We start from the raw sequence: 18,416 nt of genomic DNA, 5'->3' as shown, positions 1-18,416 counted from the left end.
GCACCTTCCCCAGGAGCATCAGAGTCACTCACTTCGGCCATAAACCCTTCAAAGTCCAATGATGACACTTCTGACATTGCATCCTCTTCATCCTCAACATGACGACACATGACGCGCTGTGTGAGGGGTGGTTGCGCACTAATAGAAAAAGGCATTTTTGAGCCACTCCTTGCCTCTACCTCGCGTTCTGTGCAGTAAACTCGCGCATTCAAGGGTTTTTGGTTATGATTTTTGGTCACTCGCGCACAATGCGAATCGCGCACTGTGATGACGCGCACTGTGCGAACCTACTGTACTTCTATAAGGAAAACTATATTTCTTGATATCCCTCAAGCAGCTTGACTTCTTCAATTTCATTCCGTGTCCTCTTGTTGCTCTCTTATTCCATACAAAAAGATCTTCTCGGTCAATTTTATTTACTCCTATCATGGTCCTGAACACTGCAATCATGTCTCCCCTCTTTCTCCTTTCTTCTAAGGAAGGCAAGTCCAGCCTTTCCGGCCTCTCTCTGTATGACAGATCTGCCAGACGGGGGACCATCTTGGTTGCTGTTCTTTGCATTCTTTCAATCTTGTTTATATCTTTCTTTTTGTGTGGGGACCACACTACCGCTGCATTTTCTAACCTGGGGCGGATCATGGCCTCTATCAATTTCTTCATCATCTCATCCATATAATGAAATGCTACTTTTATGTCAGTCAAGAGTTTATACGTCTCTCTAACTATCTTGTTAATATGTTTTTCAGGTGACAAACTATCCTGGACCAGCATTCCAAAATCTTTCTCTTCTCTAGCTTTTGTGATTGATTCATTACCCATCATATAATTCATTGATGGCCTCTTGGTACTTTTACCCATTTCCAATATTTTACATTTATTTTCATTAAATTTCATATCCCACATCTGGCTCCAATCATGTATCCTGTCCAGATCCTCCTGCAGCATTTTACAATCCTCCTCACCCTCTACCTTTCTCAAGATCTTTACATCATCAACAAACAGACTTGCATAACTGTTCACTCCATCTACCAATCATTTACATAAATCAGGAACATGACTGGCTCCGACACCGAGCCTTGAGGGACTCCACTTGTTACTTCCCTCCCTCCAGACATCCTATCCTTTATTACTTTCCTCATTTGTCTGTCTCTCAAAAAGTCTCTCATCCATTCCAGGAGTTTCCTCTTTAGTCCTCCTATATACTCTAGTTTCCACATTAGTCTCTTATCGGTTACCTTGTCGAAGGCCTTCTCCAAGTCTAAATACACACAATCCACCCAACTGTCTCTTTCCTGTACTACGTCAATCACTCTTGAGTGTGTGTGTGTGTGTGTGTGTGTGTGTGTGTGTGTGTGTGTGTTTGAGTTTTTAGTTTTCAGCCTTACTCTTATTCTTTTCCATTACCCTGCTTTTAAACATCCTCTGTCTTCATCTGAGAATGGCCACATTGAAAACTTTATGAACCAGAGCATTGAAAAGAACATTAATTCATGTGTCACCCATTGTTATGTCATCAATAGCTATGTTTTTTCAGAGACTGAAATCTGAATTTAATTTGTTCATAAAATAATAATAAAAAACACCAACTTTGTCCACTAAAAAAAACTGTCAACCCTCCCCAAGTCAGTTAAAACTTGGTCTTTAAATGTTTGTTCTATTCAGAATAAGATTAACTATATTAGTGAACTTTTAAATCAGCATGAGCTTGACATTTTGTGTCTGACTGAAACCTGGATGTGCAAATCAGATAATAATTTTATTCACAGTGATTTACTGAGACCTATTCTGTAATAAGTATTCTCAGGCCTGCAGCCAACCATCTAGGTGGAAGTGTAACCCTCATCAACTCCATGGCACTTACAAATGTTTTGTACAAAAATTCTAGCTTTATTCTGTTTTCGATTGAGGTAATAAAAGTACAGTACTGTATTAATAAATTTCCATCTGCAAACTATTAGAATTGCAGTTGTTCATAGACCAGGTGATTCATGCATGGAACAAGGTTTTATGAAGGAGTTTGGCTAGTTTCCAAAATAGTTTTCTCCTAAATCTAGTAGCCTTATCATTTGTGGTGATTTAATTATTGGATTGACAACCCACAATTCAAACCCTTTTCTTTGGAATTTCTTGAACTGATTGATCAGAACAATATTTTCATTCACGAGTATCAATCAACTCACATCTCAGGACAGGTCCGTGGTGTGATTTTGTTTTTGTTTTTATTTTTTAATGCAAGGAAGAAGGAACCAATGGCCAGGAGCCTGCAAATTTTTTCCTCAAAAAAAAAAAAAAGTGAGAGAGAGAGAGAGAGAGAGAGCTAGATTCAAGATTCGTTCATTTTGAGATGCCTTGTCACACCGCGTTTGAAAGGCTGGAGATCATAGGCAGTAGGAAATACAGACTGAGGGAGACAGTTCCAAAGTTGACCTGTTGCATGCATGAAGGACTGGGAGTAACGGTTAACTCCTGCATTAGATAGTTGGACAGAAAAGGGATGAGAGTTTGTTGCTAGATTGGTTCTACGCTCCCGATGTAGTGGTGGAGGGATGCAAGTAGACAGTTCAGAGGAGCAGTGACCGGTGAAGTAGCAACAGAAAAGAGATAAAGATGCAACAGCGTGGCGAAGAGACAGAGGTTGAAGGGAGCCAGCAAGAAGAGGAGGATTAATGTGACAAAAAGCCTTTGACTCCGCCTTGCTGAGAAGAGTTGTATGTGGGGAGCCTCCCCACATGTGAGAGTTGTACTTTACACGGGGCGAATAAATCCCTGTATAAAGTCGACAGCTGTGCAGGGGTAAAGAAGGTACAGAGTCAGCTTAGCACAGTCAATCTCTTGGAAGCAGATTCTACAAGAGAGGTAATATGTTATTTCTAAGATAAATCCTGAAAGAATGGAACCCTAATTATGTTTAAAGATGATGCAGGATTGATTTGGATACTGTTAAAAATTAGAGGATACTCCAGCAGAAAATTTTATTGGGTTGATAGATGTAAGAACTGAGTTTTTGATGCTCACCATCCACTCACTTGATGTAGTGCTGCTCGGGTGACTGCCCTTTCTTCTCTTCCTTCCTTCCTCTTCTGTCTTTCTTTTATTATTTCCTCTTTCTTCTGTCTGCAGGTGACTCTACAAGCCAAATGGTTTCCTGCACACCAGGAAACCATTTACTGTGCTGGGTGGTAACCGTATAACTAAATTATGATGCCTGGATGGGGCCTGGGCAGGTTTATATCCAAGGGTGGTTTGGGTTTATTGCTCACGTAATGCTAGTCAGGGATGAGTGGTGCTGGTCACTCTCATCTTTCATGTCAAGACCAACTTACCTAGCCCCGGGGCCCTACGCTTCTTATGGGGCAACACAGGATTAGATGATAAATAATTGAATGAAGAACAACAAGATTACCTTTACCTTAATTAGAGATATGAGGCAAGTCAGAAATTAGGTGTGTCAGAGCCTCATCCTTTGTTTGTTGAAGTAACTGCTGAGATGGATGCTGCGGGAAGTGAATGGAAAGGTGAAGGGTGGAGCCATCTGCGTATGAATGGATAGGGTTAAAAATACAGCTTAGAAGGTCTTTGATGAATGATAGTAAGAGAGTTGGTGGTAGGACAGAGCCCTGAGGAATACCACTATTGATAGCTCTAGGAGGAAAAATAATGGCCTTCTACAACATCCACTATAGAACGACCAGAAATGAAGCTGGAGATGAAAGTGCAGATAGAAGGATTGAAATGTAAGAGGCAGTTTGATTATTAAAGATTTACACCAGACTCATTCGAAAGCTTTTGAGATGTCAAGTGCAATGGCAAAGCTTTTGCCGAAGTCCCAAAAGGAGGATGACCAAGAGTCTGAAAGGTAGGTGAGAAGATCGCCAGTGGATCGTCCCTGGCAGAACACATACTGACGACCAGAAAGAAGGTTGTGATAGGAAAGATGCTTTAAATTATTTTTTGTTGAGAATAGACTTGAAAACTTTTGAAACACAGGATGTTAAAACTATTGGGCGGTAGTTAGAGGGCTGGGAGTGGTCACCCTTATTTGGGACAGGCTGAATGAGAGCAGACATCCAACAAGAAGGAAAGGTACAAGTTGACAAAGGCGAAAGAATTTACCTTGGCAGGGTGTAAGTGCAGAAGCACAGTTCTTGAAGACAACAGGAGGGACCCCTTCAGGCCCATATGCCTTGTTAGTACTGAGGCCAGTGATGGTAGAAAATACAGCAGTTGAAGAAATTTTAATGTCAGCCATGAGGAGGTCAGAGGGGGAAGTGATGAAGGAACAGCACCAGAATCTTCTAAGGTGAAATTAAGAGGAGAAGGTCCGTGCGAAGAGTTCTGCTTTATCAGTAGAAGAAATAGCTACAAAGCCATTAGAGTGGGAAAGAGGAGGGAAGAATGAGGAGGTAAAGTTGTTAGAAAGGTTTTTGGCAAGGTACCAGGAGGAGTGGGAGTAATTTGAGCTGGAGAGTTCAGAGCATTTAGTACAAAGGAAATTATTTTTAGCAGAGCAAAGTACAGACTTAGCACAGTTCCAGGCAGAAGCATAAAAGAGATGAGATTCAGGGGTGGGTTGGCTCTGGTACCTTTTGTAGGCCTTCTCCTTGATGTGGATGGCATTAGAACAAGTGTGATTAAACCAAGGTTTTCCGCATTAGTCATAAGATATGAGAAAGGAATGTATGCTTCCATGCCGGAGAGAATAACGTCTGTAATGTGCAAGGCACACTCAGATGGCTTTCAGCCATGGATACAATAATCATTCCAGGGAAAATCAGAGAAGTGCTGGCTGAGGGCCTTCCATTCAGCAGCTCCACAGTACCACAGCCACCACTTGGGAGGGTTCACAGACCTTACTGGAGCTGTAGGACAGTTTAAGATGATAAAGATATGATTGGAAGAACCCAATGGAGAGAAAAGATTAACAGTGTAAGTAGAAGAATTAGTTGTAAAAAAGATGTCAACAAAGGTGGAACTCTCCAAGGCAGGCAAGGATACAGGTAGGATCCTGTACAAGCCGCTGTAGGACATTAAGGATAGATCCCCTGTTGGTTGCAGTTACTTATTGGATGTAGAGGATGATTCAGTCTGGTCTCATCATCTGCCATATTTGATTACTTTCAGATTTGAAATCCAAAAACCCTTGTCTTATAAACAGATTACTGTGTGAATCTCTACATGAATATTGACCTTCATTTGATGTGTTGTGAAGCTGATCAGCATTTAAGCAACACTGATTCTTCTGATTTTTCTGCAGATGATGTGGTGAATGTATATTATAATGAGCTTGGGTCGACCTTTGATCATCACTATCCCAGAATAGTAAATACAATCATTGTACCTGATGATTCTGTGTGGTATGGTCCGTCTATCAGTTGTGTGCCTAGACAACGTAGGAAAGCAGAACGTGAATTTTTCTTCCATCTGACCAGTCAGACTCATTTGTGTTATATATTGGTGAGAAGAGCTAGTATGACATGCCTATTATCAGCTCTGTTGGCTTCCTGCTACTGAAGAAGAGATTTTTGGGAAGAGTTTCAGAATTATGTTACAAGTTCAGTGGAGCTGCAACACCTTTGTCTTAGACAAACTGTAGGGTGTGCTGATATAAATGCCCCAGTTCCAGCTGCACTTGAATGGGGTGAGTGCGATTGGTTGTTCATTTTTTCCATAAGTTGATACTGTATATTGTTGTTCAGTTATTCCATCCATCCATCATCCAGTCTTCATGTCGCATCATGAGGAGCGTAGGAACCCAGGGCTAGGTAAGTTATTAAAACCAAATAGTGTAGCTAGTAATATTTTTTCTTTATTTAGTCTTTTGAAAGGTTGCTCTGTTACATTCCTGTAGTATCCAGGGAAGCTGCCGATTCAGAATACTGCATCAGCAGCTTTGCAGTGTACAAATTTATGGTTGTCCAGTTGTTGTGACTAGCTTTTTAATTCTCATATCGGCAAACTCAGTCGTCTTTCAGAACTAAAGACACACCATTTTAGGATGCTAATTTGGCCTCTTTTCAAACAGAAATTATCACCGTCACCTTGCATCCCCTTCAATATCCTGAATGTGTTGGCTGCATATGCTTGGACTGTGAGGCTGTTCAATGGAGACCACCAGGAGAGCAGTCAGGATGCCACAGAAGCATTGTTTGTACTGTCATCAGTGTTAGCCTCAAATGCAAATTTTGAGGAAGCTTCCCTTGCTGTTGAAAGCCCTAAAATGGAGGCACAAAATGTAAGTTCTTACAATGCAGTAAGCTGTGTACTGTACAGTGTTTCATCATCATCATCATCATCATTATCATTGTCATCGTCGTCGTTGTCATGATGACCTCTTTCTTTTCTACCTAAGAATGGATTCAAGTAGGATCCAGAAAGCTAGGAAGGATCAGATCAAGTATGAAAGAGGGAGGGCTATCAACAGCAGTTCTATAGAATGGGCCAGACACTAACAGTTTTGGTTCCCAGAATTATGACTCTACCTCTCAGGTCCAACCAGATGCACATATATTTTAAGGTACTTTTCTTAATAAATGTGCCTCATATACACTTGACAAATGGAGTAAATTTATTTACTGTCACCGTAAAAATAGGGTGCAAAACCCTTGTTTCCTTTACTTAATACCTGCCGGGTAATTCATTCAATCATTTCAGCTTACTGTCAGTTCCTTACCTCATGAACATTTTTTTTTTTACACATACATTTACCATATCCATCCATCTTCTCATCTACTATGCCTCCTTCCATGTACAAGCTCGCTTACAGTACTTATACCCTTCTCATCACCCTATAATTCATTCTGTCCCTGCCATCATCTTCATTTTCACAGTTTTAACTTAGCTGGTTTCAATTTTTTGCAGATGAGTAAGCCATCCTAAAATACACTAACTTTAAGGTGTATTTTGAGATGTAAAAAAAAAAATTGTAAAATTATCTGAAAATACTCCATCAGTTGATAGATTCTAATGTGTGGTGGTGTTTTAGGGCACTGCAAATGTTTTTTCAGACTTGAATTTTTAGCTGTGTGAGCCTGTCCAGGTGGATTTTTATCATGGTAATAACTGATTTCTGCTAGGTGTGGGTCTTTTTCCTGACCCCCACAAAAGAAGAGAGGTGACTGTATTATTATACCATCTTAGCACATTCTCTTCTATCCATCATACATGCTTACTTCATGTCTTTCGCAAATCATATTATTTATTATCTTGTCTGGTGTATGCACTCGCATACATTTCTCAGTAGTTCTGATCCATGGCTCATGCTCTTGACTCTTCACTCATTCCATACTGGAGTCTCACTTATACATCAGTGTAGGTACTGACACACCTTCATGCAGTCCTTTTGCATGACTGTAATACAGTCATGACACTTGGACTTGTGTTTAGTATTAAGACCTTCATAGTGGTAAAGTTCATTTACCTGAACTTTGCAACTGCAATCTACCTGCTTTGCAATCCTTGCAGCTGAATGGCTGTCAGTAGTAGGAGGTTTAAGGTAACAGAAAGCTTGTTGTGTTTTTATTTTTACTCTTATGCTCTCTGTGGTAGGTGGGGACACTCACCATCCACTCACTTGATGTAGTGCTGCTCTCAGGTGTCTGCCCTTTCCTCTCCTCCATCCATCTTTCCTTCCATCCTCTTCTGTCTTTCATTCCTTCAGTCTTTCCTCGTCCTTCTGTCTATGGGTGACTTCACACTCCCTCTTCTGTCTTTCGTTCCTTCATTCTTTCCTCTTCCTTCTGCCCGTGGGTGACTCTACACAGAGTGACAAACCAGATGGGTTCTTGAACACCAGGAAACCATTTACTGTGCTGGGTGGTAACCATATAACCAAATTTTGGTGCCTGGTGGTTTAGTGGGTAATTATTGAGCTCCAGTCAGATTGAGCCAGTGAAGGTTTATATCCAAGGGGTGGTTGGGGTTGATTTCTCCTGTAATGCCACTCAGGGATGAGTGAGGCTGGTCACTTTCATCTTAAATGTCAAGACCAACTGCCTAGCCCTGGGCTCCTACGCTCCTCATGGGGCAACGTAGGATTGGATGATGGATGGATGTTAGCCGTAAGTACGGTAGCCCCTTGATTTAATGGACCTTGGTAGACTGGATGTCGGATTTAACAGGCACTCTGAAGGATTTCCGTCGCCTCTAGTGAACAGTGTCCGTTAAATGGGGTGCAGTGGGTTTCCATACAGTACATGTTTCCTACCCTTTTTACTCCAACCTGGCTTGAAATTGTCCTCTCCTTATCATAATTGCTGAGTTGCAATAAGAGTTTATAGTACTGTAACGGTACTATACCTCATACCAATTAATCTGGCCAGGCATGTATGGCAACACTGTTCCTGCCGAGATTCTGATTGGCTGGAGGTGTTTGTTTAATTTCGTTATTGCTAAAACTGATACTCTTTTTATTATCAGATATGATACTGAGTTTGTCGACAGTACAATCGTCAAAAGCAATAAGAAATCCGTTACATACTTATCAACAATGAAATTTTTGTAGGAAGATAGAGATATGAGTTTACAAAGTATTATAACAGTCCAAGTCAAGGTCAACATTCGAACAATTCCTTTAAATCTCTGATACTCCGTAATATAACAGAAAATTAAGGAAACCTGCTTAATCTAAGCGTTGGTATAACACACATTTAAATTTCAAGATCATTCCGCACCCTTAACTCGTGCCACAACTCTGAATAATTAAAAATTCGAATGGAAAGACGAGTTCTGCGGGGAGGGAGGTTTGAAAACGCGAAAAATCAAAGCAGGCTAAAGGAAAACTATTTCATTATATCTCCTCTATTATCACAGTACGGACTGATCTTAAAATTTAAATGTGTTATACCAATGCTTAGATTAAGCAGGTTTCCTTAATTTTCTGTTATAATTATTACGGAGTGTCTGAGATTTAAAGGAATTGTTCGAATGCTGACCTTGACTTGGACTGTTATAATACTTTGTTGACTCATATCTCTATCTTCCTATGAAAATTTCATTGTTGATAAGTATATAACGGATTTCTTATTGCTTTTGACGATTGTACTGTCGACAAACTCAGTATCATATCTGATAATAAAAAGAGTATCAGTTTTAGCAACAACAAAATCGAACAAACACCTCCAGCCAATCAGAATCTCGGCAGGAACAGTGTTGCCATACATGCCTGGCCAGATTAATTGGTATGAGGTATAGTCATAAAGAAGTGCTGTGACAAGGATGTGAAATAAGCTGCAAAAGGGTGAAATTACGGACCAAGTTAGTGTAAAGTGGATATAGTTTATATTATTAGTGCTAGAATATGCTGTTGTACTCATTTTTCAATGTGCTTGAAATTTCACCCCAGAGGGACCATCAGATATAACGGATTATCAACTTTATCAGATCAGGCTTCCCTCAATTAGTCTGTTAAAGCAAGGGTCTACTGTAAAATTAACAGGTGAGTGTTAATTGCAAATGCTGAACCAGTCTGGGAAGTAATAATTAGTGTGCTAAACATAGCAATATAATAAATATTTGAGACAGACTCAAACAGATTTGAAGTCCGGCTTTGACATGCGCGCCCATCCCCAGGTTTGTGGTCTGTGGCATCATCATGCCAATAAAGATGCCAGAGTTTCCGGACGATTTATGAGTCATGAAGGAAAAATTGATCATGCGTGACTCAACCATTGTTAACACATCGGCACATGAAGATGCAGTTTGTGTTCTTTGGGTTTTTCCTGGTCAGAGCCCAAAGACACTAATTGCGTTCAAAAGCAGAAAAATATTCACCAAAAAATAAGTTTTTGTCCGATTTGAATCAAAGTTTAGTGTGTCCTAGCAGGCCAGTCTAGCGTCCAAAGTAAGCACTTAGCAACCCTGGCGACCTGAGCATGGGGCAGAACGAATCGGTATCCCACAGTCTCTCACCACCAGCCAGGCAGAAGGGTAGCGCTCCGTCCCTCGTCCCTTTAAACTTTCCCCATTTTCCACATCCTGCCCGAAGCAGAAGCCATGATTGAAATATCGTTATTGTATAGTGTTTGTGAATATATTGTGAAATGATTGTGTGTATGAAACATACATATATAATTTGTAAAGCATTGGGGCCCGATATCAGCCGTCAGGCCTTGGCAGGACTCGTGTTTGCTATAGCGGGGTTTGCTACTCTGCTGCACCCTGCCCCAAATGATGAGAGTATTATACCTATATAGTGAAGCAAGTGTTTATATTGTGTGATAGATATAATGCCTGGAATCATTGTGATGTGATATATAGCTTATGGTTTAGTGTGTATATAGTGCAATGAGTGTTTGTAGAGAAATATATTGTGTGCATTGCCTGAGTTAATGCAGATGTAGGGGGAAGATGAGAGGCGTCAGATATGTCACACAGCCACATACCTTGAATGAAATGTATTGCACCGTTCTCAGACAGTGAAGGATTATGTATGGTTTTGTGTGAAATATACGTATATAGTGCAATGAGTTTTCGTAGAGAAATATATTGAATCATTTGCATAGTGCTAGTCTCAATTAAAGGTGTTGCATGACAGTGAATAAAATGTAGTTTTATGCGATTTACTCAGAAATGATGAGGCGTGTGAAAAATCTCAGAACACCATGAGAAAGCCCATGAAATTCTACATAAGCGGATGAAATAGACATAACACCTGTGAGAAAACTTCTTTGCTAGAGCGCCGTGAACAAAAAATCAGTTCCCTGTAGGTAAGTACATTTAGTTTTTGGCCATTTTCTTGAAAACTAAAAACCTTATCAAAAAGCCACAAACACTGTTAGAAAGCTGATGAAATTTTCTTTCTAAACATGTAATAACGATTAGAAGTATGAGGGAAAACGTTCGAGCCGTGATGTTGGGAGTTAAGATTGACTTTCCAGAATGTTTATTCACACTGGCCTAATGTACTTCTATTCATACTTTTCTGTATTCTTGTTTTTGCTTATTGGCTAGAACAAACATCGGCAAAGAAGATGCTGTAGTTTTTATGGTGATATATATATATATATATATATATATATATATATATATATATATATATATATATATCAACATCAGCAGCAGCCGTTTGAGTATCCACTGCAGGACCGGCCTATCCCGACCGAAGTTGGGACGATACAGCCAATGTATCTCTACCAAGTGGCTTAGGCTGTCTGGTAGAGATTGTATGTGGGGTGAGAAGCACTTGTAAGTATACTGGTAGTGTTGTAATGGCTTTGGATGTGTGTGTAGTCTGTGAACCAAGTGTAGTCGGCCTGCGCAAGCCGACTTGGTGCAAGTATACTTTATAGTAAACGACTGGTTCAACCACAGCACCCCTTGTGTCCGCCAAAGTAGTATCTGGCTGGGTGAATACTCCCAAAGCTTAGTACCCTGGCGGGGCAAGAAACCGTGGCTCACCTGTGTACGAAATGCACACTCTACCACTTTACCACAGAGGCTCCATATATATATATATATATATATATATATATATATATATATATTTAAGTATGTTTGGGTGGCGAAGATAAGGTGAGAATACATGTTTTCATAGGCGCAAAAGGGGGCCGGTGGAGGGGGGGGAGTGGAATAAAATCATGATCCAGAAAACTTACCAAAACTTACCCTGCGCAGAAGGGTTAATAAGGTCAGTCAGCACCTGACCAAAACTTACTTTGTGTGGAAGGGTTAATAAAGTCAGTCAGCACCAGGTAAACTTTAAAAGTGATTATTTGATTCTCAAGGCTAATTTTGGAAGATGAAATTGGCAGAGAATTCAAATACTGTTTTGTGGTATTCAAACTTTAGTTGTTTCTGAGCTTTTGAGTTTCAAGATATCAAGGTTGCAATGTACCTCTGCTTGAAGAGATGTAGAGTATGCAGAACATATGGAAATGTTCTCCCCCTGTGACTATGTAGGATGAAACTACACCTGTATTGTGGAAGTTGTGGATGAACAGGTTTAAATATGAGTATATGCTTCTTAACTCTGTGATTGCATCAAATTATTTATCTATTTACAGTATTTATTTTTTTCAGCATCTGTGGTTAATGGAGAGTGAAGAATTTTCCAGCATGATTAAAAGGGATGTATGGAAGATTCTGAAAGGGCCAACTTCGTGTGATAAAACTTTTTATGTTCGTGCTGCACTCTCTGAGATTCATGTGCTCCTAAGCACTTGCAAAGTATCCTTAACAAAAAAGAAAAAATGTGGTAAGTGTCAGGTATATTTATGGATGACAGTATCGTCAAGTTGTTTTATGTAGAGTGCACATGCAAATAGAATTTGTAGTGATGATGATGTATTTTTTTTTTATTTAGGAAAAGAAACATCATCACTTCCTCTTCATTGTTTCTTGGTCACATCATTGTATCCTTAATTGGGAAAAGAAACAGCATGATTTTGTTTGTTTGTTTGTGGACTTCAGAATTTTGTGCATATCTGTCAGCATGATAGTTTGAAAGTGAATGTATGTTAAGAGGAAAGTTATGGTTGTTGAGAGAGAATATGACTCACTGTGATATGTTGGTGATTGAAGGGAGAAATATTGGTGAATGAGTGTAAATACTAGAAGCACGATTTAACGAACTAATTCAGCCAACACCATTCCATTATCTCAAATTTTCCGCTAAATCGAGTTCTGTAACCAAGGCTCAACGTAACGGAAAATTATCCTGTATTTCGAGGTACATTCCGCTAAGTCCTTGAAGGCAGCCCAAACCTAGCAAACTATGCATACTCAGTGCTACACACATCAGTCTGAACCCATAATTAACACCCCCACAAATGCATTACAGTATTGTATACGGCATTTCCTTAATGGAATTATACATGTTTTAACAAATTTTCCCTTAAATAGGGTGAAAAATACCAGAAAAAAAAGATTCCATTATCTCAAGCTTCTGCTAAATAGGTGCTCATTAAATCGAGCATCTTCTGTACTTCAGTGCAATTTGAGAAATGAGATAAATTTGAAAAAAAAGTGGAAGATAGAGGTTCTGGGAAAAAGATGGCTGTTGCCTTGGTAAAAAATGGAGTTCTGATTGTGGAAAGTGCAAGAGGATTTCTTGAAGGTGCAATAGTGCACATCCTAACATATGGATGTGAGACTTTGGTGTGGCATGATCATAGAAATAAGAAGTTAGCGCAGTACAACTGAGACGCCTTAGAGAATTTATGTGGAGTGTGTAAATTGGATAGGATAAAAACCAATATGGTTTGTGTAAGATGTGGAAGTGTAGAATTTTATCAGGCTAGGGAAGTGATAGGATGAACATGATTTTTATAACAACAGTCAGTAGAATGACTGTCAGGCAGGTGTATGTGAGCACATTTATGAAGAAGATGAACAAATATTTGAAGATGGTTAGACTTGTGAGGTTGAACCAAGATTGTGTAAGCTTGATTCTTGTGTAAATGATTGTCGTATCACTGATCGTATATTTTGATATTTCTTCAACTTATGTTCTTTCTCTTTCCTTGTTTCTGTATCCTGCATCATGTCATCTTTAGGCTATTATTGAAAAACCCTGGTATGGCTGGCTGAGCAAAACCATCAACCACAGGCAAGTAATCACTCTTGCAGGGCTGTCTGTTGCAGTGAACCAATGTTCCTTTGTGGCAGACAGTGGCTCACCACGGCGAGATTTGGAGAAGAATGTCTGTATCTTTCTGTATTGTTTATAAAGGTTCCAGCATGCCTGTGTTTCAGCCTTGGTCACTTCATGATGACTGTCCACATTGCTTAATCTCTTGCAGCCTCCCTGTTCAATTCCTTATCCCTGAGGTCACAGTCCACGACCTCGTCACAGGACTTTTTTGGCCTCCCTCTTGCATCCCTACCTCAGACATTCACACTTCTTACCTTCCGCACCCAGTTATCTTCCTCCATCACCTCAACATTCCCAAACGTAGCCTAGGTCTCATAAAGGTATCATCTTTTGATTCACAGAGAATAGAATGTGCGAAGTTAAGATTAGCAGAGAAGGGAATGTTGGTAGAGGTGGGGGGAAACTATCAGAACAGCTGAAGGATCAAGGGTCCATAATGTTCCTTAACACCAAGAACCTGATGTGTCTTTTCCTAAGCCTGGTCCACTTAGCCCCACCAGATATTTCACTGAGTCCCATACCTCCTTTGGGGCAGTGGTATGGGGTGGACAGTGATGGTTCATGTTGCTTCCTTTTTTCATATAATTAATTCTTGAGTAACATGAAGGAACTGTGTTCAGGATCTACCTACCTCATATAAATGTGAGAAGCAGCAAAATGATGATGATAATGACAAAGATTATGAGCACTGATGCTATATTTTTTGTTTTTCAGGAAAAAGACAAGGAATACTTCCCACCAAATTACTGCAAGATGACAACCAAGTTGAGCTCAAGCTTACAACACTTCCAGCTGTCAAATTAGCTCTAAAGAAAGTAGAGTTTTTGCTTTCATTTGTAAAGGAGTATTCTTCCATCCTTGCCAATATGTCACCATCCTAGTGCTGGAGTTGCTGAGAGTGAATTATGGTGAGAAATTTTTAATGATTTTGTTTTCATACCTTGTCAGTGAGATATTCATTTAGCACTATGATTTATTTGCCATGGAATACACTATTGTTCATGTAACTTTGTTATTACAAAAAGTGAAGAATCGTTTGTTATTTGCCAGTAGTTACTAATGTGACCAAAAGATTTTCTCACAGCAGGGTTACCAAAGCCCTGTTTGTTTCATTTTGTAAGATATGGAAGGGGAAGGACATAGATACTTTAGGTTAATACACCTCATGAAATTGGATGCTATTAGTGTCATTTTTTATTTATTTATTTATGTATTTTTCATTTTAGGGACGCATGACTGAGTACATGAATTAATGTTTTTCATGTTACTTACTTTTTGAAACATTTCTTAGTGATAAGGATGGTGGTAGTTGGTGTAAATAGTATTTGGTGTCTTCTATGCAGGCTTGCACAAACCCCATCACTGCCAATTATTCAGGGATGTTGTTTGCACAGCATCAGTTGGCAGTACCAGGAAGTGAAAGGTAGCATGCATAGCTTCATAGCTTTGATTTACATAAACATTATTTTAACATTTGTTTTGAGGTTTACCTTTATTAACTTATATTTAATTGATGTGTCTATGATTCTTTATTTTTTTGACTGCCTGTGGTGATTTAATATTATATTATCTAAGTAACTTCTGCATTTACTTTCAGTAAACTTTTTGTGAAAGATAGATACAGCCTAAACAGCCTTACAATAAATGTTACCAGAGGTAAATAATAATTTTATCTTATTGTTTCATTTATAGGAACAACCTTCATCTGTGCTTTAGTTTTTACACTAGTACTGGACAGTAGTTACCATCTCAGTCTACCCCTCCTTCATCACAACATGAGTACATTCAATGCCCATCCTTCCTCTTAACTCTCCAGTCACAGTCTTAGTTCCACCTGGCCTCACATGCAAGGATGCACTACATATCCATCTAATTATTGTCATTTCTGTATGTTTGATCCTGTGAATATCCTCTTCCTTTACTGCCCAGGTCTCACTACTGTACAGCATTATATTCCTAACACACGCAGCATACAAAGATCCCATAGCACAGAGGGAAAGCCCTCTCGTGTCAGGAGAGGCAGCAGGTACCTGAACTTCCTCCAACCGCCTCAGAGCTAGCTCCACCTCACCTCCAGCACATAACTTGTTCCCCAAATAACAAAACTCTTTCACTCACTCAAGAGACTAACCAGCAAGATCAGTCCTTTCATGCCTGACAATCTCCACATGCATTCCCAGCCACACTGCACACATGAAATTGGCATTATCTCAAAGTCAGTCTCTTATACCAATACATTACTTCTCTCATGCACCCACTTACCACAAATACTGCACAAGATGGAGTTACTTCCCACACCCTTGTGGCGAACTGCACGTGGCCATTCTCCCTCGGGTTTGACAGTATCACACATGTGCATGCACCCCCCCACACACACACATCCACCTCACACCCCCTCATGGCCAGATGGCTAACTGAACCATTATCCATATTCAGCTAGTGCCTTCCATAATGCCTGCTAATCTGGTTTAGTCTGTTTTATGCTTTCTCCAAATCCATGCATGATACAAACAACCATCTGCATACTTCCAAAGCTTCTCTGCCAGACATATATTGGTAATGTCTGATTAACACATTTCCAGCCATCACTAAATCTACAGTGCTTCTTAGACATCAACTTCCATGTAAGCTTTCATCCACTAAATTAGTTCTCTGCCATATACCTTTCCTACCATACTTAGCAAGCAGATGCCTCTGGTTTACACATTCTTATCGCACCTTAGACAAGGGTACAATTACTTTATATATTCTGCTCCTCAGGTACTTTAACTTATACTGTAACCAAACTAATATATACATTTTTCACTTCCAGTGTATAACTTCTGTATAGTATTTACAAGGCAGGATAGCCCTTCCCAGTTATGCTTTAGTCTCAACTGTACCTTAATCATCAGCCAGTCACAGGCACTGTTATCCAGATAAGAAAATTTTGGTATATATTATAAACATTATGTTTGGCAAGTGCTGGTAAACTCATGTAATTCGCTTGCTGAGTGACATCATTTATGTCCACTCTAAGGATGTACAGTTAGAGAAACGATTGGATGTGCTTGTTTACAGCTGGAAAAAAAACACTGTGGAAGGATTCTGGTTTTATCATTTGTCAGGAGGCCATTTTTTAGGCATGCTTTCCTGAGGAGGGACATTTGCTGATCATTGTAGTTGGTCAGTGATGTACTTTATTATTACAAGTTGAAGGGCATTACACAGCACAGAACATCTCCTCTTTGGTAATAGCTTTTGTACTGGAGTACAGGGTAATGTACTATGGCATACCATGGTGACTGCTTGAAGTAATGGCTTGCAGTATTTGTTAGGTTAGAGTGATGAATAGCAAGTAACTGGTACTTTACTTGACAAATTATTAGTCATCATCATCATCATCATCCAATCCTACATTGCCCCATGAGCGTAGGAGCCTGGGGCTAGGCAGTTGGTCCTGACATTTAAGATGAGAGTGACCAGCCTCATTCATCCCTGAGTGGCAGTACATGAGCAGTCAACCCCAACCATCCCGTGGATATAAATCTTCACCAGCTCAATCCGATTGGAGCGCAACAATTTCCCACTAAACCACCAGGTGTGAAAATTTGGTTATATGGTTACCACCCAGCACAGTAAATGGTTTCCTGGTGTACAGGAAACCATTTGGCTTGTCACTCAGTGTAGAGTCACCCACAGGCAGAAAGAAGAGGAAAGAAAGACAGAAGAGGGAGTGTAAAGTTGCCTGTAGGCAGAAGGACAAAGGAAAGAATGAAGGAAAGGAAGACAGAAGAGAATGGAAGGAAAGAAGGATGGAGGAGGGGAAAGGGCAGATACCCGACAACAGCACTACATCGAGTGAGTGGATGGTGAGTGCCCCCACCTACCACAAAAATTATTAGTCAGATAATTTTGTGATTGCAACTTTGTAGACATAAAAGTGAAATCAACATAAATTATTCCTAGTTTATACTTTTCACACTATAAGAATGAGAATCAGTTTAGTATTTTTGGTATCACAGTAAGTGTTGCATGTGAATGAATGTAAAGCATATATTTAAAAGTTTGTATGTGTAAAAACAATGTTTTGCATTTCTGAGAGTAGATTGTGCTGTTGCACTTGTATGGGTAGTATATATATATGTATGGTAATATGGATTAATTATCAAATTTTTATTGGAAGATGAGTATCAAAAAGAAATTCAGCTTGATATTTGATATTTAAGAGTTCTTATGATAAGTATTTGGATTTATGACCAATTGAACTGTGCATTCTGGTGGTAGTTCCATCAACTTTCTTGTTATCTACCATCAGTTTGTTTTTGGATCATACACACTTCCTTGCAACATGGAAGTGGAGGGTCCAGACAAGAAAATGAAAATATGATACCGGTAACAGGAGATCCTCTCAGCAATGCTCCCTGTGAAATACAGTAATCCCTCAATTATCCGACGTAATACAGTAGAGTGAAACGCATGTCCAGGTAGTGCCTCCATCTGGATAGTGGACTTCTCCCCTGGCCTCCATTCTTACAAAACTAAACTTTGAAAGCCAGTGTAAAAGGTCACTACAGTACATAGTTCATCATTTGTTCCTGTTGTTTAATACTATTCTGTCTGGTCAAGCAGATCTATAAACCACAGCCAAGGATTTACCATGGTCAAGCAGACTCATCAGCCACAGACAAGCAGTCACCACTGCAAGGCCATACCCTACAGTGACATGAAAATACATGAAAAAATCAGCTACACAAGAAAAATACAGTGGGCACACAAAACAGAATGGTAAAATGGAAGAAAATCATGGTAAAATTGAATAAAATAATGGCAGAGTACTGTAAGCTAG

The 18,416-nt window shown here is 39.7% G+C and overlaps 1 protein-coding gene across 2 annotated transcripts in view; it reads left to right on the top strand.

Annotated features, from left to right (window-relative positions):
* Positions 1-15,239, top strand: part of LOC145404739 (zinc finger HIT domain-containing protein 2) — a 79,686-nt gene extending 64,447 nt beyond the window's left edge. Inside the window, exons 5-8 of one of the 2 annotated variants that reach the window (XM_080276294.1) lie at positions 6,023-6,232; positions 12,016-12,190; positions 14,303-14,496; positions 14,932-15,239. In XM_080276294.1, coding sequence (XP_080132420.1) covers positions 6,023-6,232; positions 12,016-12,190; positions 14,303-14,469 — 552 coding nt within the window. In that variant the 3' untranslated portion in view covers positions 14,470-14,496; positions 14,932-15,239. Of the gene's footprint in view, positions 1-6,022; positions 6,233-12,015; positions 12,191-14,302 lie in introns of both variants that reach the window. The other variant, XM_080276293.1, reaches the window with a different exon arrangement.
* The last annotated feature ends 3,177 nt before the right edge of the window (positions 15,240-18,416 follow it).

This window comes from Coenobita brevimanus, chromosome 64, assembly GCF_032717465.1.
Source record: "Coenobita brevimanus isolate Jiangsu-jjx chromosome 64, ASM3271746v2, whole genome shotgun sequence".
NCBI lineage: Eukaryota > Metazoa > Arthropoda > Malacostraca > Decapoda > Coenobitidae > Coenobita > Coenobita brevimanus.
The sequence above is the reverse complement of the archived record's forward strand: the minus strand, read 5'-3'. Positions and strand labels throughout refer to the sequence as shown.